The following is a 22,967-nucleotide window of genomic DNA, read 5'->3' as shown; positions in this document are numbered from 1 at the left end:
CAATAACAAGATGCCATGTGTAGTTCTAGGTCCCAGGGATCCTTCGTTTCATAGAGTTTCATAGAGTTTGTATGTGAGGAAAGGCAAAGAATGCAGTCATTAGTATCTGCTCTGAAGAGGACCATGCCACTGCAGCTCTGCTTAGAGAGTGAGGGAAGTGGTCAGTTGTCTATGTCCTGGGCTCCTCAATAACCATGTTCTTAGCCACATGGATTTGTAGTTTCTTCTATGAAATGCAGAAGGACTTCCCTCTGCTGGGAGCTGGCTTTGAGACTTGCACAGGCATGTTGAAATATGGGATGCAGTGGAATCTGGGATGGGCTTGTGAGGTTGTGTTCATCGTGTGTAATTCCACTTCCACTGCAGAGATTGTCCCAGGTGACTATGTCCCAGAGGAAGGAGAAAAATACGAAGTACAACTAAATGGTTGTAACTGAAAACAAATGGTTGTTTCGTGACATTGACTTTTGGAAGTAGCTTCTTACTCAGCATCGATACAAGGGGTGACAGACAGATAGTTAATTCTCCCTTCTAAGAGATTTACATGACAACCTTGAGTTGGAAGTACTGGTCCAGAGGGACTGACCTGCATTAGTATGGGGTCTCTTATTTTTTTCTATATGAGAAAGTAATTCCATAGAAAAGGTACCTTCGTGTAGCTGTTTCAGCAGCACCTAGAAAATTCAAGACTCTTTCCTATATAGCCTGAAAGAACCATTTGATGAAATGCTATCTCTGGACATCATCCAGAGGTTCTGAGCGGCAAGCCTTTTCTTTTTCTAAAGATCAATTTTTATTAATTTTTAAATTATGTGTATATGTTTATGTAGGGGTTAATACACGAGTGCAGGTGTCCTCAGAGACCAGTGGTATTGGCTCTCCCACAGCTGGAGTAAGCTGTTCCATGGATGAATGAGAACTGAACTCTGGTCTTCTGCAAGAGAGTAGTTACCCAGCCATGGACCCCTCTCTCCAGCCTAGCATTGTTCTTGATTGGCACGTGGGCACAGAACACGTGCTCCTATCTGGAATACTTGTCTAGTTCTAAAGTCTGCCTTAACTCCTGATAAATTTGTGAGTTTAATGAGATAGTTTGCCTAGTGTCTTCTCCTGGATGATCCCATCCTATGCAAAAAGCCACAGTTAATTTGGTATACCTGTCCTCTTACCTACCCACACATCCATGGTGGCTAGAAGACACTCTGAATGCATTAGGATGCAGAGACAAAGGGAACATGAATGATTTGCTCTTAGAGGGGTCAGAGATGAACAGAAGTGCCATGTCTTAGTTCTTTTTCTGTTGCTGTGATAAAATACCCTGACAAAATCAGCCTAAGGGAATAAGGGTTTATTTTTTGGTCCATGGTTCCAGGGTGTAGTGCATCACGCTAAAGAAGTCAAGGCAGCAGGAACTTGAAGCAGCTCGTCACATCATACCCACGATCGTGAGTGGAGAGCAATGAAGTCCTGCTGCTGCTCGGCTGCTTTTCTCCACGTACACAGTCCACGGTCCCAGCCAGGGAATGGTGCCGCCCACAGTGGGTGAGTCTTCCTGTCTCCCTTAACTAACACAGTTAAGATAATCCCCCATAGGCATGTCCTAAGGTGATTTCTAAATTCTATCAAGTTGACAGCACCAACCACTACAGGGCCACACAATTGTAAGGTGGCAAAGTGTGCCCTTAATCCTAGCACTTGGGAGGCAGAGGCAGGTAGGTCATTGTGATGCTGGTCTGGTTTATAGAGCAAGTTCAAGGAGAACCAGGGCTATGTAGATAGGCCCTGTCTCAAAACCAACCAACAAGAAAAAGAGAAGCAGTTCTTTTTTTTTTTTTTTTTTTTTTTTTTTTTTTTTTTTTTTTGGTTTTTCGAGACAGGGTTTCTCTGTGTAGCCCGGGCTGTCCTGGAACTCACTCTGTAGACCAGGCTGGCCTCGAACTCAGAAATTCGCCTGCCTCTGCCTCCCAAGTGCTGGGATTAAAGGCGTGCACCACCACCGCCCGGCGAAGAGAAGCAGTTCTGATGCCAATGCAGAGTGGAGAGTGTTTGGGGGAAAGCTATTTATTTGTGTCGGGCATTCTTCATTCTCCATCCATGTATGTTCTTGATTTTCAACCCTTTGCTCTAAGCACAGAGAAGATGCCTTTTATGGCTTGTACCCTGGGTTTCTTTGGCTTCTATTTGGGTCCAGCCAACGAGCGACAACATCAGGTTATAAGAGAGTGGAGAAGGGAGAACGTGGGATGGATTTTTACTTCACCCCGCCCACCGGCTGCCTTTTGGCAGCTTGCCACGTTCTTCCCCAGCTCTTCTCCTCTGGGCCTTTAAGTTTGGGGAGCCCTAACTGACTCCCATGCCTGCAGATGCCCCCACACTTTCTCATCTTTATTTCCTTGAACCTGTTCAGCCCTTTCTCAGTAATCTCTCCACGGCACACTCTCGAATTACCCTTTTGAGTGTGCCCTATGCTTCCTGCAAAGACAGGAAAACAAAAACATTGCCTGGAAAGGTCAATAATTCTGGCCTCCGCGCAGCTTGGTTCAATTCAATTTAGCAAACATTGACTGAGTGAGGTCTTCTCTCCCAGGCTCTGTGCCAGGAACTGGGGTCAGAGAAAACACAGACACAGAACCTACCTTCAGGGACCTAGGCACAGCTTCCTGGGAGGTTGGATACAGGGAGAAAGGGAGCCATGTATTGTACCTTAAGTAACTGGGTCTGGAGCTGTGAGGTACTCCCTCCTCTAGGCCACCCGTGTTGCTTGGACACCTCCTATCATCTTCCAGTTATCATAATTTTGGCTTCTTTTCAAGGAGCCCTAAATATTCTGGTCTACTTAGCTAGGCTCCCAGTAGAGGGGCATCTGGGAGAGGAAGAGAGGCTTGGCATCATGGGCCTGGGAGCCCTGAGGTGGAGATAAGAACTTTATCTGTTATGTGCCCTAGATGGTCCACTGGGATCCCTGAGTCTATGAGCTGCTTCTGCTGACACAGGGAGGGTGAACCTGGCAAACTCTGTGTCCCTCAAAAAGGGATGAGATTTTACCTCCTCTAGTTAAGAAGAAAACACTAGAAAGAGCAGTGGTCCTGGGATCCTCTGACTTGTGTTCTTTCTAGTGCTGACTTTTTCTCTCTTATTTACGAACCAGAGTTCTGAGCATGCTAGGTGGTAAGTACTCAACTACTGAACAATTCCCAGTCCCCATCCTCACTATGACCTTTGAGATAAGTTTTCACTAAGTTGTTGAGGCTGGCCTGGAACTTGTGATCCCTCTGTCTCAGCCCCTAGAGTAGCTGATATTACATGTCCACAGCACCAGGCCTGTTTCTAATATGGTCTCTGAGAATGTGTTACAACTATGAACTTATACAGCACCCTTGCTTGCTAGACTCTTGGGCCTTGAACTCTGACCCACTCATCCATCTCTTTCTAGGACCCAGCACTGTTCCCGAAGTGTAGTGTGACAGCAGAAAATAGCTATTTTGCTGAACTAAAGTAATTTATTTTGGTAGTAGAAGTAGTAGGACTAACAGTGGGGGTATGACCCTTCTTTGAAGAATGAGGTGACCATAACTGGTGACAGGAAAGGGACCTGTGTCATTTATGATGGAGTTGGGACTTGGTACTGAGACAGCCGACAGGGGTCCAGCACGATGGAGCACCGGCTCCTCGCTGGACACTGTTTGGAACATTTTACATCAGTTCTCTGCACTCTACAGACAGTCTTGGAAGTATAAATGTGAATAGCACCAGGCTTTACAGTCAGGGCTTCGAAGACTTGAAAATATGAATCTAGGATCATACCAAGGAGAGGCAGAACTTACACTCAAACCTAGATGCCCATGTTTTGAACCACCAACTTCATCCAGATGCAGGAAGAAAAGGAAGACCCAGGCCAGTCATATACTATTTGTAAGACATTTATATGCACACACGCCTCTACATCAAGGCTCATTTTTCCTTTCACTGACCCTTAGAGAAAAGGAGAAAAGGAATTAAAAAAAAAAAGATGCATGAAGCGTCGGAATTTTAGGAACTGAGATTTTGGGGAAACTGAGAGCAGCATAGAGTGATTTGAATGAACTTAGGGGACCAGGCTCCCTCTGCTGTTGAGGAGCTGTGTAACTCTAACCAGACTCAGTACACTCTCTGGGCTTCATCTGCATCCTTATCTATTTTCAGAGAACCTTCATAGAATTTTGTTTGGGAGTGGTGGGGGTGGAGGTAGTCCTGGGGGTGGGGGGGTGCATAATTTTATCGTCAAGCACAAGTCTTTAGCGCCCTCTACTGTTCAGCTGCAGCACTGTTGATCCGATTTGTCAGGTTCTTTTGAAAGCAAAGGCTAACAGCTTTTCGCCTACAATAAGCTGTGAGCTACCAAGTTCATCCACAGAAGTCCACAACGTAACAAAGAGAAAGCCAGTTCTCTCTCTCCCATCCCACCCGACTTGGAAGTCCTGCTGATCTTGCCTACACAGTTCCAGTTATTTTCCTAAGTGCTGCCGCCTGACTGTTCAAGCACACGCCCTCTCCACCCCGACCCTGCATCACTCCGTCATTATGGTCACCACACTGTATGCCAGCTGCCCTTGGGCATGCCTGTCTTTTTAGCTCGAAGTCTGGTGTCGCTTGCCTTTGTATTCTTTCCCTCCACCCCACAAGATTCCCCCCGTGCCGTGTACAAAGGATGCATGAGCTCTCTAAAAAAGTTAGTTCAAAGGATGACAACCAGACGGAAGAACAGATGAATCAAAGAAGCTTAGTGAGCTGAAGAAGGCTTGGGGGTGAGGAGGAGCTGTGAGGGTTTGGAAGCTTCCTATACAGGAAACTCCCTAGTTCTAAAATTTGGGATTCAGGGCATCAGCAAACAAGGGGGCAGATGGAGGGCTTTGGGGGATGCAGCTGCTCACACAGGTGTGCTCACCTTGAGAAGATGCTACTCTCAGAGTGCACTTAGAGCTTGCATGTTCCTTGACAAGAAACATGTACTTTGATTGTTACTCGAGAGAGACTTAGCAGTCTATCTGTAGCTTGGTCAGTGTTTTTCCTGGTGTCCTCCAGTTCTATCTGGGCTAATCTGCACTGTGACAGAAGTGATCTTACTGAATTCCTGGTCCATCCTCTATCTCTGAAGCACAGTTATAAGGGTAGGGGAAGGTTATTGGGTTCCTTTGAAAGTGTTTTCTACATTTGCTGTCTTAAAAAAAATAATTTATTTTCACATTTGCTATCTTTAGTTACTTTCCCCTCCCCCCCTGGAGCGGAGGACCAAACCCAGGACCTTGTGCTTGCTAGGCAAGCGATCTGAGCTAAATCCCCAACCCTGCCACCCCATTTGCTATCTTTTTTTTTTTTTAAAGAAAGATTCTTTGGTATTTGTCTGTGTCAGTTTCCATTTGTGTCCATGTCTGTCTGTCTGTCTCTGTCTGTCTCTCTGTCTCTCTTTCTTTCTCTCTGTGTGCATGTGTGCATGCCCACATGTGTGTGTGTGTATATCCTTGGTACAGGCCAGAAGGTCAGAGATGTCCTGTGGCCTCTTGCAGCTGGAGTTGCAGGTGGTCGTGAGATGCCAGATCTGGGAATCGAACTTGGATCTTCCAGAAGAGCATTAAGTGCTCTTAATTGCTGAGCCTCGTCTCTGATCCCTATCATTTATTGTCTCACAATCTATCGTTGTCACACATGCTGGGCAAGCACTCTGCCACTGAGCTTCATAACTCCCAGGTAGGAAGCCTGGGAATCTTTGATCACCTCAAGCCTCTGAAATTGATCTCTGGTTGTCAGAACCATTGAATTTTGTTTTGGTGCTTGAATCTCTTGAACACACTTTCTCTTAGTTTCTAGAAACCATATTCCTAGTCTCTTTTGCAGGTATCTTTTTTTCCCCCCAAGAATCTTACTTTGAAATTCTGACTGTGCTGTGCTAGGCCTGTTTCATTTCTAACTCTGCAGATTCTCCCTGGATGATCTCATCTCTTCTCCTGACCAACCTCATGCTCATGACTCACCAAGACGATCTCAACCCATCATTACTGAGCCCTGGGGACCATCTATCCAGATTATCCAGATGCCGTTTTGATACCTCTACTGGAACATCTCAGTGGCAGGATACTTAGTATGCTCTAGAAGGTTCTTTTCATGTTCTCCAGCCTCCTCAGAGAGGCTTTTTTTGTTTGTTTGTTTTTGTTTTGTTTTTGTTTTTTGTCTTCTGTGTTCTTTACTTCAGTGAGTGCCTCCCTGGAGCTGGCCTGGCTTCCTGTTCTATAATATATTATTGTTATGCAGTACCCTTAGTCCCTCACTGGGCCTATTTCTTAGAATCTATGGATCTTGCTTTGAACAAGGGAATGGCCATGTGATATTTTCTAACAGACTCTCATGGCACTGGGCTGGAGTCTCCGAAGCCAGAGATGCTACAGGTAGCTGTTATGCCTTCTGCCTGGATTCCTGGATAAGAGATGCTTGGAGATGACTTGACTTGGACCTGCAGTCAGGAACCAAGCCCCGTTGATCGAGCTAGAGTCTAGTGAACCCACAGACAAACCCACACAAATAGAATGTATGCGTGTGCACGTTACGTCAGCCACCACGACTTCCGTTTGCTTTTGCTACCCGCTTGCCTCATCCAGCCTGCCCATTTCCCCTCCCACGTCTCTCCTGATTCTTCTGGTTATCTTCTTTACCATTGCGGCTGTCCCTGGCTGGGATTTTCACTATCTCTTGCTTAGACTCTTACAAGGCTTTTTCCTTACGTTTGGTCTTGAGCTCCCTGGCCTAATCTCTGCACACTAGCAGAAGTGATCGTCTTAGATGCCAATTCCACCCCAGCCCTTTCTTCAGGCACCATAGGGCTTATCCTAGCGCCCACACCTGTGGTGCTTGAGGCACCCAGTGCTTTGGGAAACTTCAGATCTCTGTGCTTTTCACACCACTGGTCATCTGTGTTCTTAAACTACTCTTGGTCCGGTCTGAGCCGTGTGCTTCTTCTTGCTCAGGTCTTTCTACTGTGTCTTTTATTCTCCACTTGCCTTGGCCCGTGTCATCTCTCTCCCTCTTCATCTCTCAGGTGACAATCTGAAAACAGTTCCCCGGAGGAAAGACCCCAGTCACTTCCAACGGTCATTTTCCACTTGCTTGCGTAGTAACCTTGGCATTCCTATCAACACACTTATTTACCAGCCTCTTTCCCACCTTCAGTTTGCTTGTCTTTCCCATTAGACGTCCATTATCTAGCTTGCTAAGTGGTTGAACGGGAGCTGTGGTCATTCTCTGAACTGAAGAACTGCTTGTTGGATGAGTGTTCTGTGGAAATAATATGATTGGCTTAAAGTAATTTCTAGATGGAAATGAGAATCAAGGAACTCAGATGGAGAAACTGAGGCATGACAACAGTTGAGACTGAGATCCTGGAGGTTGTGTGTGGCAGATCTGGGGTCTAGTGGGGATCCTGCAGGCACTGTTTACTGTCTGGCTTACCTACAACTAGAGGAAGCTTTGCCTTCAGCTCCACCCTGGAGGGAATCAGTTGATTCCTGGATCCTTCCCTTGTCCCTTCCCAGAGCAGCTGATTCAGAGTTTTCATTATAATGAGATCTCCTGGGACTTCATAGACAAACTAGATAGGACGGTCTCTTTGAGTGACCAAGAGGAGAGCTAAGATTTAGTTTATGTGTAATCGTGTATATGGGATGATATGCACACATGGCAAGTACCTGCAGAATCCAGAGTGGGCATTAGATTCCTCAGACCTGGAGCGTTAGGTGTTTGTGAGCTTCTGGGCATGTGCACCGGGAACTAGAGTCCTCTGAAAAAGAAGGGCTTATGCTCTTAGCTTTTAAGTGCTAAGCTGTCACTCTAGCCTGTCATGCCCACTTTTCTGATCTTCTTCCAGTTTGCTGTAGCCTTTTTATCAGACAGCAGTGTCTATAGTCCGGATTCATAGCAAAAGAGCCAGGTTTTAAACATCCGTGCTAAGCAGCAGGGGAGAAAGCTGGGGTAGTTAGATACTTACTTATAAGTAATGGGTACTTGAAAGCTAGTATTGGGGGGTTGTATAGAGAAAGTGTACAGAGTAGAGAATACTAGGAAGCTTCATGGCCTTGACTTTCCTAAGTAAGACGCCAAAGGCATAAGGGAGAAAAATAACTCACTGAACTCCATCAAAATGAAAAACCTCCATGTACGCAGGAAAGAACCCTACAACAATGTAGTAAAGAGTGAACTCACAGACTCACCCCACACTCACAGAAACAGCTATTGGCGGGGAAATAGCTCAGCTGCTAAGATGTTTGCTCTGCAAGCATGAGGTGCTGAGTTCAGACGTCCCAAACCCACATAAAAAGCCGGCTATGCTGACACACAGCTGTAAGACCAGCCCTGCGGTGACAGGGACACGATAATTCCTGGAGTTTGCTGGCCAGCGGAGAGACCTTGTTTGGGAAAATCAAGTGGAGGGGATGAAGTGATGACTGGGCAGTAGAGAGCTCTTGTTACTCTTCCTGAAGACCCAAATTTAGTTCCTAGTATCCACCGTCCGAGGCTCACAATTCCAAGGCTCTGCAGCTCCTGGGGACCTGACACCCTCTTCTGTCCTCCATGGGTACCCATGCTCACATAGACACAGAGAGACACATACGTTTAAATAAAAACAGAAGTAAATGTTTAAATAAAATAAGCTAGAGACCAATTAAGAAAGGTTTGTGGTACTCTCTCACCACAAACGAGTACACACACACACACACACACACACACACACACACACACACACACGTGCACACGCACAGATGATTGCTTAATTATAACAACTAGTGCCAAAAGACATAAAGAAAATTGGAACTCTTACATGCTGCTTGTGAGAATATAAAATAATACAGCTTTAAAAAGCTTAAACTGGGTAGCCACGTGTAATGGGGCACACCTTTAATCTCAGCACCTGGAAGGCAGTGGCAGGCGAATCTCTGAGTTTGAGGGTAGCCTGGTCCACAGAGTGAGTTTCAGGACAGTCAGGGCTACACAGAAAAACTATGTCCCTCCCCCCCCAAAAAAACCGACAAACAACAACAACAAAACCACCACCATCACCACCCACCACCACACCACCACCAATAAAAAACTCCAAAATAATAAAACTGGAATCACCATACGACCTAGTGACTCTACTTTAGTCTCAAAAGAATTGCAAGTGGAGACATGAAAACACATTTGTATGCCGGTGTTCACTACAGCCAAAACACATGAGCAACCCAAGTGTTTATTGGTGGCTGAGCCAAGAAAGTATGCTGGGTACATTCAACGGTTAGGTCCAAAGGAAAGGAAGTTTATACAATGATGGAATAATCTTCAGACTTTCCAATGAGGGGGATTCTGACACACACAGGACAGGAAACCAGCCAGCCACACACAGACAGAGCTGTATGCACCTATGAATCAGGTTCATAGAGACACGGGAGAAAGGCGATGGGCTGTCTGGGGTAGGGTTGGGGGATGTACTGGATGAGCACAGAATCTCAGAAGTCAGTCTGAGAATGTGAAAAGTGCTTTGTGTTGATGGCAGTGTGGCACTCTGGGTGAATGGAACTGTGCCTGCAAACTGTGCCTACAAATGCTTGGAACTGCATGTATCACCTATATTTTATGTTATGATCATGTATTTTATCATCATGAAGTTTTTAGAGCGACATACAAACACATGCATCTACTGATCTCAAATTCCCCCCAAATTGCATTTGATAGGCCAAAAAAGTACTTTTAAAAACCCATTAAAGGGTGGTACACGCCTTTAATCCCAGCACTCAGGAGGCAGAGGCAGGTGGATCTTTGAGTTCAAGGCCAGCCTGGTTCAAAGAGTGAATTTCAGGACAGCCAGGGATATACATAAACCCTGTCTCTAAAAAACAAAACAAAACAAAACAACAAAACAAAACAAAACAAAACAAAACAAAACACCAATTCACTAACAGGCTGGTGAGATGCTCAGTAGGTTACTTACTGAGGTGCTTACCCCACAGGCCTGGCAACCCATGTTCAATACCCAGAACCTATGTAAAAAGATGGAAGAAGAGAGGCAGCTCCTCACGGATTGTCTCTGACCTTCACACGCACACACAATGTACACACACAATAATAAAAATATCCATTAAAACCAGGCATGGTGCCAAGCACTTGTAATCCCATCACCCAGGGGACTGAAGTTCAAGGCCGGCCTAAACTGCATAGCAAGACCTTGTCATAAAATTTTTTTTTTTTAAATCTGATTTAAACTTATACAGTGATGGAATAATCTTCTGTTTAATGGGTACAGAGCTTCAATTCTGCAAGATGAAGAACTTTTCATGTTGGGTATGTAATAATGAACTTAGACAGTACTGGCCTATATACTCTCAAGTGGTTAAGATGAAAACTCCTTGAGCATATCTGTGACAAGGCTGGGCGTGGTGGCACATGCCTATAAATCTCAACAACACTCAGGAGACTGAGGTAAGAGGATCATGAGTTTCAAATCAGACTGGACTATGTTTAAAAAAAAAATGTGCCAAGAGTCTACCAAAAACTGGGAAGTGTTGATTGACAGCCACAGGGATGAAGAAACCTCAGTGGTTGTTCAGGAAGTTAACTGGGGCATTCTCTGGGACAGTCCCTCCCAGTCTCAAGCCACTAGGAACGAGAAGATAGGCGAAAGCAGACTGAGGGCCCGCCCAGACTTTCTGATTTTGATGGCCTGGGTGGAGGGAGGACTTTGACTTTCTAATAAGTACAAGCTTTGGAACTGGATGATGCCAGCCAGCGCAGCCGCACTTGTCTATGCTCCCTCCTCCTTCATCAGAGTATACTCAAGGGCCCCCCAAGGGACCAGGACTCTCCATACTAATAGACATCTACCAGGACCTACTAGCATGTCTTCTCCACAATGAGGGGAGGCTACTAAAACTGTGTCATCAATCATTGTGAGCTTAGCAGATTTCTAAAGTCTAAAAAAGCTTCAGCCAAGAATAACTAAGAGAATTAATACATGAGGAAATAGAGTCAATCAAAACAACATGGTCAAAATACACACACACACACACACACACAAATACACACACACACAGAGAAACATACACAGACAGAAACACACACTATTCTCACACTTTAGAGATACACAAAGAGGAGGGGAAAAAAGAGAGGAGAAAGAGACTGGAAGAAAACTGTTAAGCCCTATATACACAGATGTACCAATATTGAGCTTGGTTACAAACTGGAATTCATCCCAGTTGTTTTAATCATTTTTAGACTGTAGGCACTCTTGAAGCCACCCCATGGATCCAAATGAAGACTACATCCAAGCCCAGATATGGTGGTCCACAAATGTCTACTCAGCAGCCTAGAGGCTGAGGCAAGTGGATCATGAGCTCAAATCTCTTCACTACACAAAGAGACCCTAACTATAAAAGGAAACAGAAGTAAAAAGAAATTTAGAACAGATGAATAGATGGATCGGATCCATGTCTTCAGAAGGCTCCCTTCCCAGCCAATGACTCTCATAATTCTCACTCCATCCCCTCATCTGAAGCCTAATATAAATGGAACCAAAGATTCTTTATGTCTGTGACATGTGTCCTCCTTGTTGTACCTGTAGACAGTACCTTGTCCTTTGTCATTGTATCCCACAGATGTGTCACACTGCTGTTGGAGGACATTCAGGTTGTTATCACTTAGCTCTTGTCAGTGATGCAAAGACTGTTCATATACATACATGCTGAAGAGTATCTGTCTCATGTCTACACTGACTGACATTGTTTGGACATAAGATTTACTTGACTTTAATTAATACCATCCAGTACCTGGGAATCCCAATTGTTCTATCAACACCAGACAATATCGTTGTTGAAATTACTGTAAGTAATAGGGAGAGGCACATGTAGCTCTAATTTGCATAATCCTAATGCATAATATTAAGTACTTCTTTATGCACTGACCATTTCAATATTTCTCTTCCGTCTTTAGCATATTTTGTTGTGGGATTGACTTTTTATTTATTTGTTAAGGGTCTTTACATATGATGAGTACTAGTCCTTTGACAAAGATTTGTTTATCTTTAGTTATTCTCTACCAATCTGTGGTTTCCTCTCTTGATCTTATGATTTTGGTCTTTTGATTATTAGAAGTGATTCACCTTAATGAAATTGCCTATCAAGTTATTTATTAGTTTATACTTTTTTGTATTCTATTTTGAAAACGGATGCTTACCCTAAGTACATAAAGGTATTCTGCCATGTTTTCTTTTAGAACATTTTAAAGATTTTTTTTTTACTGTGGAGTGCAGGGTATATGCCCCTGAGTGCAGGTATCTTCAGGGGTTCAGAAGAAAGCATGTGATCCCTGGAGTTGGAATTAAAGGTGGTTTTGTGCTTCGGTCAGTGTGGGTGTTGGGAACAGAGCTCAGATTCTCTACAAGAGCAGCCAGTGCTCTTAACTGATGAGCCATCTCTCCAGCCTCTCCTTGAAAAATCTGTATTATAGCAATCACTTTTGTCTTTATACCAACATGCAACCTGTGTATGTTAGGAAGAAGCCAGTTCTTTCCTTCCTTCCTTCCTTCCTTCCTTCCTTCCTTCCTTCCTTCCTTCCTTCCTTCCTTTCTTCCTTTCCCACCTCTCTCTTTCATGGAACTCCAACTGACTCAACTTTATATAATGGCATTTTACTGATCAACACCTCCACTGACTTGCTGTTAGGACACCTGTCCCAAGTCACGTGATCGAGTGAGTAAGAATGAGTGGACCCTCCAAACTATTTCAATGGTCCACCTGCTGTAATTACGCTAGGGTTTTTTGAGGGGAGGGGAACAGTGTTTTTCTGATGGTGGTGGTTCAGGCCTCAGTAAGGTAAGGCCTCAGTTTGTAGCTCTGTCTGGCCTAGAACTCATTCTCTAGACCAGAGTATTTCCAAATTCTCAGAGATCCACCCGCCTCTACCTTCTAAGCACATGGATTAAAGGCAGGCACAATGCTCTTTAGTTTTGTCTTGTTTTGTTTTTGTTTGGGACAAGGCCTTGCTGGGTAGCCCTGGCTGTCCTGGAACTCCTTTATATACCAGGCTGGACTTGAACTCACAGAGATCCACCTCCCTCTCCCTCCCAAGTGCTGGGATTAAAGGCATTCACCACCAACCCACGTTTAGTTAGTTCGTTTTTAATATGAGTTTATAGCTGGTAGTGGTCTTCTTAACTCTACCCACTTTTAGCCCCTGCTTTTCCAGGTCTTTTGCAGCTATATAAATTTGAACTAAACTCCCCAGTGTTCACTCAAATTAAACTGGAATCTTTGGAGTCACAGATGGTTATGAGCTGCCTGATGTGGGTGCTAGGAATGAAACTCAGATCCTCTGGAAGATGGGTACATGTTCATAACCACTGAAGACTGGTACATGTTCAGCAACCACTGAGCCATCTCTCAAGCAGAGAATAAATTCTTCAGAACTAAAATTGTGGGGGCCCATACAACAATGGTGACCAGAGGCAAGTATTTACAACTGAACTATGTAGTTTTCTCACTCTGCACGGCAAATTGTCTCAAGGCTTTGCCATCTGCAGACATAACCTTGTGCGAGGATTCTGACTATGGTGCCGAAAGCTTGCTTTTGGCTTTGTCACCATTCAGTCTAGGCATCTTGCTTGTATCCGTACCTGGGGAGGCAAGCGAGAGCCACAGTTCCAAGTGTGGGCTTGGAGATGGACAAACCTGGTTAAAATATCAGCTTGTCTGATGTATGGGGGATGCGTCTCAAACAGACTCCTTAGCATGTAAGACTTTCAGGGTTGGAGATGACACAGTAGGTAAAAATGCGAGCCTGGAGTTTCATACCCTTCCAGAGGGACCCAGGTTCAATACCTAGCACCCACCTGACATCTCACAACAATCTATAACTCCAGTTTCAGGGGGATCTGATGCTCTCTGAGAGCTCTGTGTTTGCATGTAGTGCACAGACATACAAGCAGGACAGGATAACACCCACTTGCATAAATAATCTCAAAAATGAAACATATAAGACTTTCACAGGTTCCATTTCCAACAGTGGTGCCTATGTCAAACGTGCACTTCGAGAACCATTTAGAAAGCTTGCAATACCCAGAAAGTGTCAGACTCCAAGGAATGCTGTCTGTTATCATTGGGACGGGGTTGTCTCCTGAAAGAATGACTCTATAATGGAGAGTGGAGAGGGAGGAAAGGGACTCCCTGGTACTCAGCAACAGGACTCAGGCCCCATGAAAAAGTGATTGGCTGAAGGCAGCTGGGCGTGCGTGTGCATATATGTGTACATTTGGATGTATACTAAGAGCTGTCTGTCCAGGCATGGGTATGGCAGAGTTACCATAAAAGAGCAAGAGCTAGTGATGACAGTGGAAATTTGAGAATGATACTGGGGACCAGCAAGATGGCTGGGTGGGTAAAAGTGCTTGCTGCCAAGTCTGACAACCTGAGTTTGATCCTCAGAACACCATATGATGGAAGGGAAGAACTAACTCTTGTGATGTCCATATGAGCACTGTGACCATATGCAATAGACACACAAACACACACACACACACACACACACACACACACACACACACACACACACACACACAGAGAGAGAGAGAGAGAGAGAGAGAGAGAGAGACAGACAGACAGACAGACAGACAGACAGAGACAGACAGACAGACAGACAGACATCAGAATATGAGTGGACAGTACAAGCAAGCTGAGCACACTCCTTCTTTCTCCTTAAGCCTGGGGACAAAATACAGTACTGACTGCAAATAGGGCTGCAGAAATGCCCTGAGGGTCTTGGATTTATCCCAGGATATCAAGGCCCGAGGAGGGGAGAAAGACAGCCTTAGATGAGGTGGGAGTATCAGGTCATTTCATTTGCATATTAAAACAGTGATATTAATCTATGCAGAGGCACTATTAAAAGCCCTTTAATGAATGTCATTAAGTCATTTGATCTTCGCAGCAACCCCACGGAGTATACACTGTTATCATCCACATCTCTCCAGATGAGAAAATAGAGGCGATCAGCAGTTAAGTCAGCGTCCCCAGAGTCTCCTGGTCAATTATACGGAATGTAAGTCCCAGAGATCAGGTTCTTAACCCCTGAACCCCAAGCAGGTGAACTTGGGCATATGAGTCTTCATAAAGTCACCATATCACCATTTCCACCTAGTGCTTTCAATATTTTCCACTCTCAGACGTAATAGACACTTCTGTGCATGTGATTTTCCTCTGCCGTTGAATCACCTCCTCAGGACCTCCTCCTGTAAACGGCATGACTCCGTCCCAGGCGATAGAACACTTTATAGTCGTTGCTACATGTTGTATTTGCCAAGCAGGCAGCGCCCGTCTACAACGTCGTTACCAGCGTATGGCTTCGTCACTTTCACCACCACCATAAGGAGCGGAGGAAGAATTGCCCATCGACATAAACACCCAAGTCTATCTCACTTAAGTTTAATAGATACACAGCTGGCCGTTGGCAATTTGCAGCGTGTGGCGTGGTAAATAGCCTTTCAGCTGGGATTCTCAAAGTCTCTCTGAGTTCCAGGTCTTTTAGTTCACCATATTGGGTTAGCTGGGGTTGACCTTTCATTCTCCATTGTTCTAGGCCCTGCGACCCAAGTCTATGCAGAATTCCAGAGGTGAGCGGCCCATGCTTTTGACTTTCCATCTACAGTGTGTACTAAATGCAGACGAGCTGGCTGTGGGTGTTATGTGATTTAAGTTCATGGTTTATCCTTCCTTCCTTCCTTCCTTCCTTCCTTCCTTCCTTCCTTCCTTCCTTCCTTCCTTCCTTTTCAATTCTGCACATACTGAAAGGGACCCTGGGACCAACAGAGTGACAGAGCCACTGGAGCCAAGTGACCTTGTTCAAAGCCTCGGTTTGCTTTTTGTTCTACTAGCTCTGGCTGGGTGGCCTTGGGTAAATTCCACAGCTTCCTGATGCTTAGGTTTTACTTTTCCTTATCTTTAAAGTGGAGATAATAATACTCTCCCCGAGGTTTTTCCTGTAAGAATGTGAGGCAATGTTTGCAAACCTCTCACTCTTAGATGTTGGGACCTGTAATTATTAGTTCCATTGTGGGAGACAAGGTTATCTCCTACTACACATCCTCTGCTCAGCCTGGAGCCTGTGAGCATCCCTAGAGACCATCCTGGACCAGCTTTCTCTCTGCATCCCAAAGCCCAGCCTAGGACGTGGTAGATCTCAGGAGGATTTGTTTACTGAATGGCTTGGAAAAGAAAAGAAAAAAAATTCTCCTGCAGCCTGCCCGGAAACCACCACACGGTCAGGGTACATACTCGAAATCAAGAGTTGGAGCACTCGCTTGAATTCTTGTTCTTTGAATGCACAGGCAGCCTTTCCTATTGATAGGAAATTGGTTCCAGGATTCTTCTGGTTACTCAACTCCTAGATGTTCAAGTCCCTCACATAAAATGCGTTAGTCTATGCATGTAACTTGTGCAGTGCTCCTGTCTACTCCACCTACATACTTAGCATGCCTAACCACATACTTAGAAGGTAAACCCTGTGGTCTTGCTTCAAGAGTAACACAAGAGAGGAGGCTGTTAGTGGTGAGTACAGTTGTGTGCTTTTTCCTGAATGTTTTTGACTGGTCTGAATTTACAGACACAGATGGAGCCTTAGGATCTTGTTCATGGGAAACGTATAGCCAGTGGAAGCTCACTGTGTTCCCTGTGTTATGCATGACAGATGCTCTTCCCGCCACGCTGTGGCTCTGTTACCTTCTCACCTTCCAAATGAAACTGAGTCTGTGCCTGAGGAGAGCGTTGGCAAAGGTTTTGGTGACATTGGAAGCTGGGTGCTTAGAAGTTCTGGTTTTGTCACTGAGAATCCAGAAAACCCCTTGGGCCTTGGTTTCCTCTCTGGTTGATTTCTCTCGCACAACAAGGCAAAGCTGGTAGACAAATTCACCATAGCAAGACTAAGGTCTGAATCCCACCCACAGTTAGGACATAGCGGCATAGCGATGTTGGAGCTTGCATAGTGTGAAACAAACCACTGTCTTTTGTTCTGTCTTCATTCAAAAACTGTAAAAACAATTATTTCATTTATGTATATATGTATATATATATGTTTTATGTATATATGTGTATATATATATATGTTTTTCTGTGTGTATGCACATATGTGTGCAGGGACCCACAAAGGCCAGAAGAGGGCATCGGATTCCCTACAGCTGGAATCATAGGCAATTGAGAGATACTCAGTTCGGGTGCTAGGAACCCAGTCCTTTGGAAGAGGAACAAGTGCTCTTAACAGCTGGAGCATCTCTCCAGCTTCTTGTTCAGTTTTGACTCTGTATAAACAAGAGGTCTGATTGGCGGTTTTGACAAAGTCAGTGTGCATTATTTTCTGCATGCTAATATGACCAAACCTGTCATGTCAACTTTGTTTCTGAGCTCTGCTTCCAAACCTATCTTCTGACTACAGCTTGTTCTCATCAAAAATAGGCTTGCTGCTTTGGTGAGCTGTTGGTGCTGGGACAAGTTTTTATGAGTAATCCCCACAGGAAGAGGAAGTAGGTTAATTTGGACGCCAAAGCTTGTGGGGTGTGTTAAGAGATGGGCTTATGCTGTTTTAAAAATCAGTTTGAAAAGTACTTTTTTTTTCCCCCTACCCTAGCTAGTATTTCTGGATTTGAATTTGGCAGAGGGTATTCCTAGTGACTTAGCTGAGAAAATGATCTGGCAGGTGTTTTATAACCTGGGATGTTTTTTATGATCTCTCACTGGGCCAGAAGCCTTCACGCATTGCCTTCATAAGAATCCATTTCTGTACTCCTTAGTCCTCTACTCAAATGTCCAGTGCAAACCACAGGTCTAGTCAAGGCATCCTCTTGCTTGAAGGCCTTTATTGGCTGTTCCACTTCTCTTACAACCAAACCCAGAGTCATCCTGTCTTGCAAAGAACTGATCCTCCCTTGATGCTACCAGTTGACTTCCACACTCCCCACAGCTTCTTTAGAGCTCCCCTCACTTTGTCTATCTTTCCTTTCTTTGTTTGTAATTGGTAAAATCCACAGATCCTAGAATTAACCATGGGTTTCTCTTGCTGTTACAAAACACAATGACCAAAGCAACTTAGGGAGGAAAGGGTTTGCCTTACACTTCCACATCACTGTTCATCATCAAAGGAAGTCAGGACAGGAATTCACACAGGGCAGGGATCTGGGGGAAGGAGCTGAAGCAAAGGACATGGAAGGGTGCTGCTTACTGTCTTGCTCAGCCTGCTTTCTTATAGAACACAGGACTACCAGCCTGGGGCAGCCCCACACACATCACTAATGAAAAAAAAAAAAAAGGCCCCACAGGCTTGCCTACCACCTGATCTTATGGAGACATTTTCTCAGTTGAAGCTCTCTTCTCCTCAATGACTCTAGCTTATGTCAAGTCTGCATAATACTAGCCAGCACTGTGTTGAATAAATGAATTCTCTGGTGTTTAGTTCATTTACAATGCTGTGTAAGTATTAATCTGCCAACCTGGGAGCATCTAGAATCACTTAGGGGACAAACCTCTGGGTATGTTTGTGAGGAGGTTTTCATTTGGGTTAACTGAGGTGTGACAACCCATCCTAAGTGTGGGTTAGGGTCTAGACTGAATCAAAAGGAGAGAGGGGACTTAGTGTCAACATTCACTACTCTCTCTGCTTCCCGACTGCAGATATGATGTCCTCATGCTCTTGCTGCTGTGTCCTTCAAACTGTGATGCACTGGACCCTGGAACTGTGAGCCAAAATAAACCCTTTCTTCCCTAAATTGCTACTTTGTCGAAGCAAAAAGGAAAGTGTTACCTCAGCTGCAATTTAGTTTTGGGGGATATTTATTGCCCCCAGAAGGAAACCCTGTTCTAAGAAACCTCCCATTCTGGCTCCCAGCAGTAAGTAATCTACATTCTGTCTATAGATTTGCCTATTTTGTACATTGTATGTGTATCAGTTTATATAGTTCCAGATTTTTAAGTCTGACTTCTTTGGCTTAGTTTAATGTTGTCAAATTTCATCCACATGGTTGCATGTTTCAGAGTCTTATTCTCTTTAGTGGTGGAGGTTGGAGTGATAGTCTCCTGTCTTGACAGTTCACATTTGAATTATCCAGTGACCCACTAATGGGCATTTGGGTTACCCCTATCTTTTGGTTATTGTGAAAAGTGCATATATGTATCCACATGTGTTTGAGCACTTGTTTTATATACTTTGAGATATAATGTATATCTATCCCCGACCTTGGTGACTCATATTAAACACATGAAAAACCCACTGGACTTTTTCTTTTCTTCTCTATGCTCATAACAGTATATTTAAGAGAATATACATCATAGTAAACTATGAGATATCTTTAGAAATAACAGATTGTATAGGTATTTGGGGGCAGGGATTGTGTCTGGAATTCATGTGTCAATTTCTAGTACCTAGCACAGGGGCTTCACAAAGATATTCAATAAATTCTTGTGGGGTTGAATTGCCTTTAGAAGGGCTGGTGTGTGTGTGTGTGTGTGTGTGTGTGTAAGCCATAGATCGACCTTTGGAGTCACCTTTCTGGTTTTTTTTTTTTTGTTGTTGTTTGTTTGTTTGTTTTGTTTTTGTTTTTTGTTTTTTTGAGACAGGGATTCCTCTCCCTAATTCCTCTCAGTGACCAGGAATTAGGATAGGTTGGTTGTCCATTGAGCCTAAGACCTGCCTGTCTCAGCTTTGCCAGCCCTGGGATTACAAACATGTATTACCATGACAATGTTAGAGAGAGAGAGAGAGAGAGAGAGAGAGAGAGAGAGAGAGAGAGAGAGAGAGAGGCCTGTTCTTCACTGCTTGCATGACAAGCACCTCCACAGCCCATGAACAGTTTTATCTTTAAGGAAGAAGTGGCATGTCTGTGGTGAGGCTTTGGAATTAGAGATAACCCAGGTAGGAAGAGGGAGCAGGTCCATGCAGGAAAACCCCTCCCATTCCTTTGAACGAAGAGAAGGGAAGAGCATTGTGGGAGGCTTAGTTAATGTGCTCCCAGGCTTTTACTCTTGATTTGCCTTTAGCTCATAATTCTATGGGGAATCACTTTCTTCTGCCAAATGCAAAGATCAAATATTTCAGTGATACACAGTCCTTTTGTTGCCTTATGTAGTGGAAACATGACTTGAGAACTATGAACTGAGGCTAGAGAGATGGCTCAGAGCACTTGTCACTCTTCCAGAGAGGTTCTGGGGCAGGTTCACAACCATCCACAACTCTGATTGAATCCCTCTTCTGACCTCTGAGGGTGCCAGGTACGCACATGGTGCAAATACACACATGCGGGTGAAACACTTATACATGTAAAAGAATGAAGTCATAGGTGTGGGCCGATGGGGCTTATTTATGCAGGAGAGAGTGGCGGTGTGAATAGAAAGGAGGCCGGGCACGAGCTTGGCCTAATTCTTCACATCTCAAGAACCTCAGCAAAGTTCCAAGACTCCAAGTCCCCTGTGTATTATTCCGAGCCTCTCAAAGATGAAGAAAGCTAATAGACACATTGTTCTTTAAAAACGAACATTAAAAAAAAAAGCATTACAGGGGACTTTAAGATTTAAGTAGCAGAGCCGGGCAGTGGTGGCGCACGCCTTTAATCCCAGCACTTGGGAGGCAGAGGCAGGCGGATTTCTGAGTTCGAGGCCAGCCTGGTCTACCGAGTGAGTTCCAGGACAGCCAAGGCTATACAGAGAAACCCTGTCTCGACCCTCCCCCCCCCCAAAGATTTAAATAACAGGGATGGAGAGATGGCTCAGTGGTTAACAGCACTGGCTGTTCTTTCAGGGGTCCTGAGTTCAGTTCCCTGCACCCATATGGTGGGTCACCCTCTTCTGGCCTCTTCAAGCATCAGGTATACAGATTCACATACATACATACATACATACATACATACATACATACATACATACAGGCAAAATATTCGTGCATATAAAATGAATAAATCTTTTAAAAAGAGATTTAAATAGCAACTGAAGGGCTGGGAGAGTGGCTCCACAATGTGTGTGGTGATTGCCTTTCATGCATGAGGCCCCAAATTCCATCCCAACACTGAGAAGTAAACACAAGATTTTTTAAAAAAGTAACGTAAGTGAGAACGGAATCAGAAAGCTTTCTTGAAGTGTAGTAATTCATGCTCTTGGCTAAGAAGGAAGTTCTCTACTTCTCCCCAGCTTTTTATATTAAAAATGAAAAGATATTAAGGGCAGATTTCATGACCAGAACTGCCAAACATCTTTTACTATGAACTGAACGGATTCCTGACCCATGAGAGAATTTCCTGTACCAAGACTCAGCACAGGAGTGGGCAGGCCTTGTCTTGTCCTGTGCCTGGTTCCTTCGATTTCTCTGCCTCTCTCTCCTGACAAAACGTCTTGAGAGCACACTGTTTACACCCTATTCCATTTACAAAGTTTCCCCCTATCTTTGCTTCTGAATCAGGGCATAGCAGAGTCCCCCCAATACTATGTGCCTCAACAGTGGCCACCGCTGACCTGACCCCTCACTTCCCCTGGCCTGCTTGGCTTCTCGATTGCTACTGACGCTCATTGAGTGGTAGGCCATGTCTGGAGCTATCCTGCCTGAACCTCAAATTCTCCTGTGTTTATTCAGCTTGAGAGACAGGAACTGTCTCGGGCAGTGAGCTGGAAAGATAGCTTTCACAGATGTCTGAATTACTGGGAACACTGAACGCCGGACTTGCTGTTAGATTCCTTCCTAGCCCACTGTTAGCCCCTCCTTTTAATTTTCATGGGTTCTTCCTGGTTGGACTGCTGCAACTCTGTTTTTTAAAAGACAGTTCTGGAAACCTGGATCTACCTTTTTACAAGAGGGCCCCAATATTGAAAACAGAAAGTCATTTCAAGCTTAATATCCCTTAACTTTTTCAACATTGGCTTTCGCTTCAAAATGGGAACAAACATAAGAACACAGACTACCCCAATCCTTCCACTTCTTAAGAGAACTCACGGTTGTCCTCGGGTGGCCCACGTGGTGGTAACCCCTCTTGCTCCACCATGCTGCCGTTGGCCAGATTCTGCCTGGGAAGCTGTAATCCTTTAACTAGCACTTCAGAAAAGCGCCGGTCTGTCCTGCAAACCCCGGGACGTGTCTCAGAAGTCTCGCCTCCATCGGCTTCCAAGCGCTAATGTTACAGGATTATTTTCTTCTGGGTAAACCTGTGAAACAGGTCTTCAGGCTCCAGTTCGTGTGTCAGAGTTTTTAATTGATTCTTCATCAGGTCTATCCACCCCATAATAGTAGTGCTGTGCGCAGGACATGTTTTACAGGAATAGTCACCCGGAGCTTAATTTGTTGTCGCATAGCAGACAGACAGTTTCACAATGCAAATAAATTTGTTTTGCGCCCTGACGATTGTGCTTGAGGAAGAGCTCTTTACTGAGGCTGAGTGCTGCCGGTGAGGTCCCCGCCTTGTGAGCACGGCTTCTTGCCAGTCCTGAAGAAAGAATAGTTTAGTAGAAAAGAATAATGTCAGGGGCCTAGGCCACCAGACAGAGGTGGCCCAACATAAAGCACCATATACGTTCTCTTGTTTAATCCTCCTGATAGCATTGTAAAGAGAGAGGATGGCCACGAGTACGCTCATTTTAGAAGCAAGAGTATAGAGCCCAAAGAGGCTCACGCCCTGTTCAAGGAAACATGGAGTAAGTGCGTAAGGGGCCCAGTAAGGCTAAATAGCAGATGCTCTGTTTAGTAATTACCATATTCCTTGGCGAATAGCCAAGATCATGCCATGAGACAGGTCTGTTTTGTATTTCTCATGTTTCATAAATTTTAGAGACTAAAACTTTTATGTGTATGGGTGTTTCGTCCCTGTGTTTACGCACCACATGAATGTACTACCTAAGGAGGCCAGAAGAGGGCATCAGAGTCCCCCCTCTGCAAACCGCCCTCCCCACCTCCCCCATGGAGCT

At 44.7% G+C, this 22,967-nt stretch overlaps 1 protein-coding gene across 1 annotated transcript in view; it reads right to left on the bottom strand.

The window, feature by feature from the left end:
* Window positions 1-22,146, bottom strand: part of Ptpn3 (protein tyrosine phosphatase non-receptor type 3) — a 152,178-nt gene extending 130,032 nt beyond the window's left edge. Inside the window, exon 1 of the mRNA XM_076934925.1 lies at window positions 22,003-22,146. Coding sequence (XP_076791040.1) covers window positions 22,003-22,051 — 49 coding nt within the window. The 5' untranslated portion in view covers window positions 22,052-22,146. The remainder of the gene's footprint in view (window positions 1-22,002) is intronic.
* Between the last annotated feature and the right edge of the window lie 821 nt (window positions 22,147-22,967).

The sequence above is a fragment of the Arvicanthis niloticus genome, chromosome 5 (assembly GCF_011762505.2).
Source record: "Arvicanthis niloticus isolate mArvNil1 chromosome 5, mArvNil1.pat.X, whole genome shotgun sequence".
Taxonomy (NCBI): Eukaryota; Metazoa; Chordata; class Mammalia; order Rodentia; family Muridae; genus Arvicanthis; species Arvicanthis niloticus.
The sequence above is the reverse complement of the archived record's forward strand: the minus strand, read 5'-3'. Positions and strand labels throughout refer to the sequence as shown.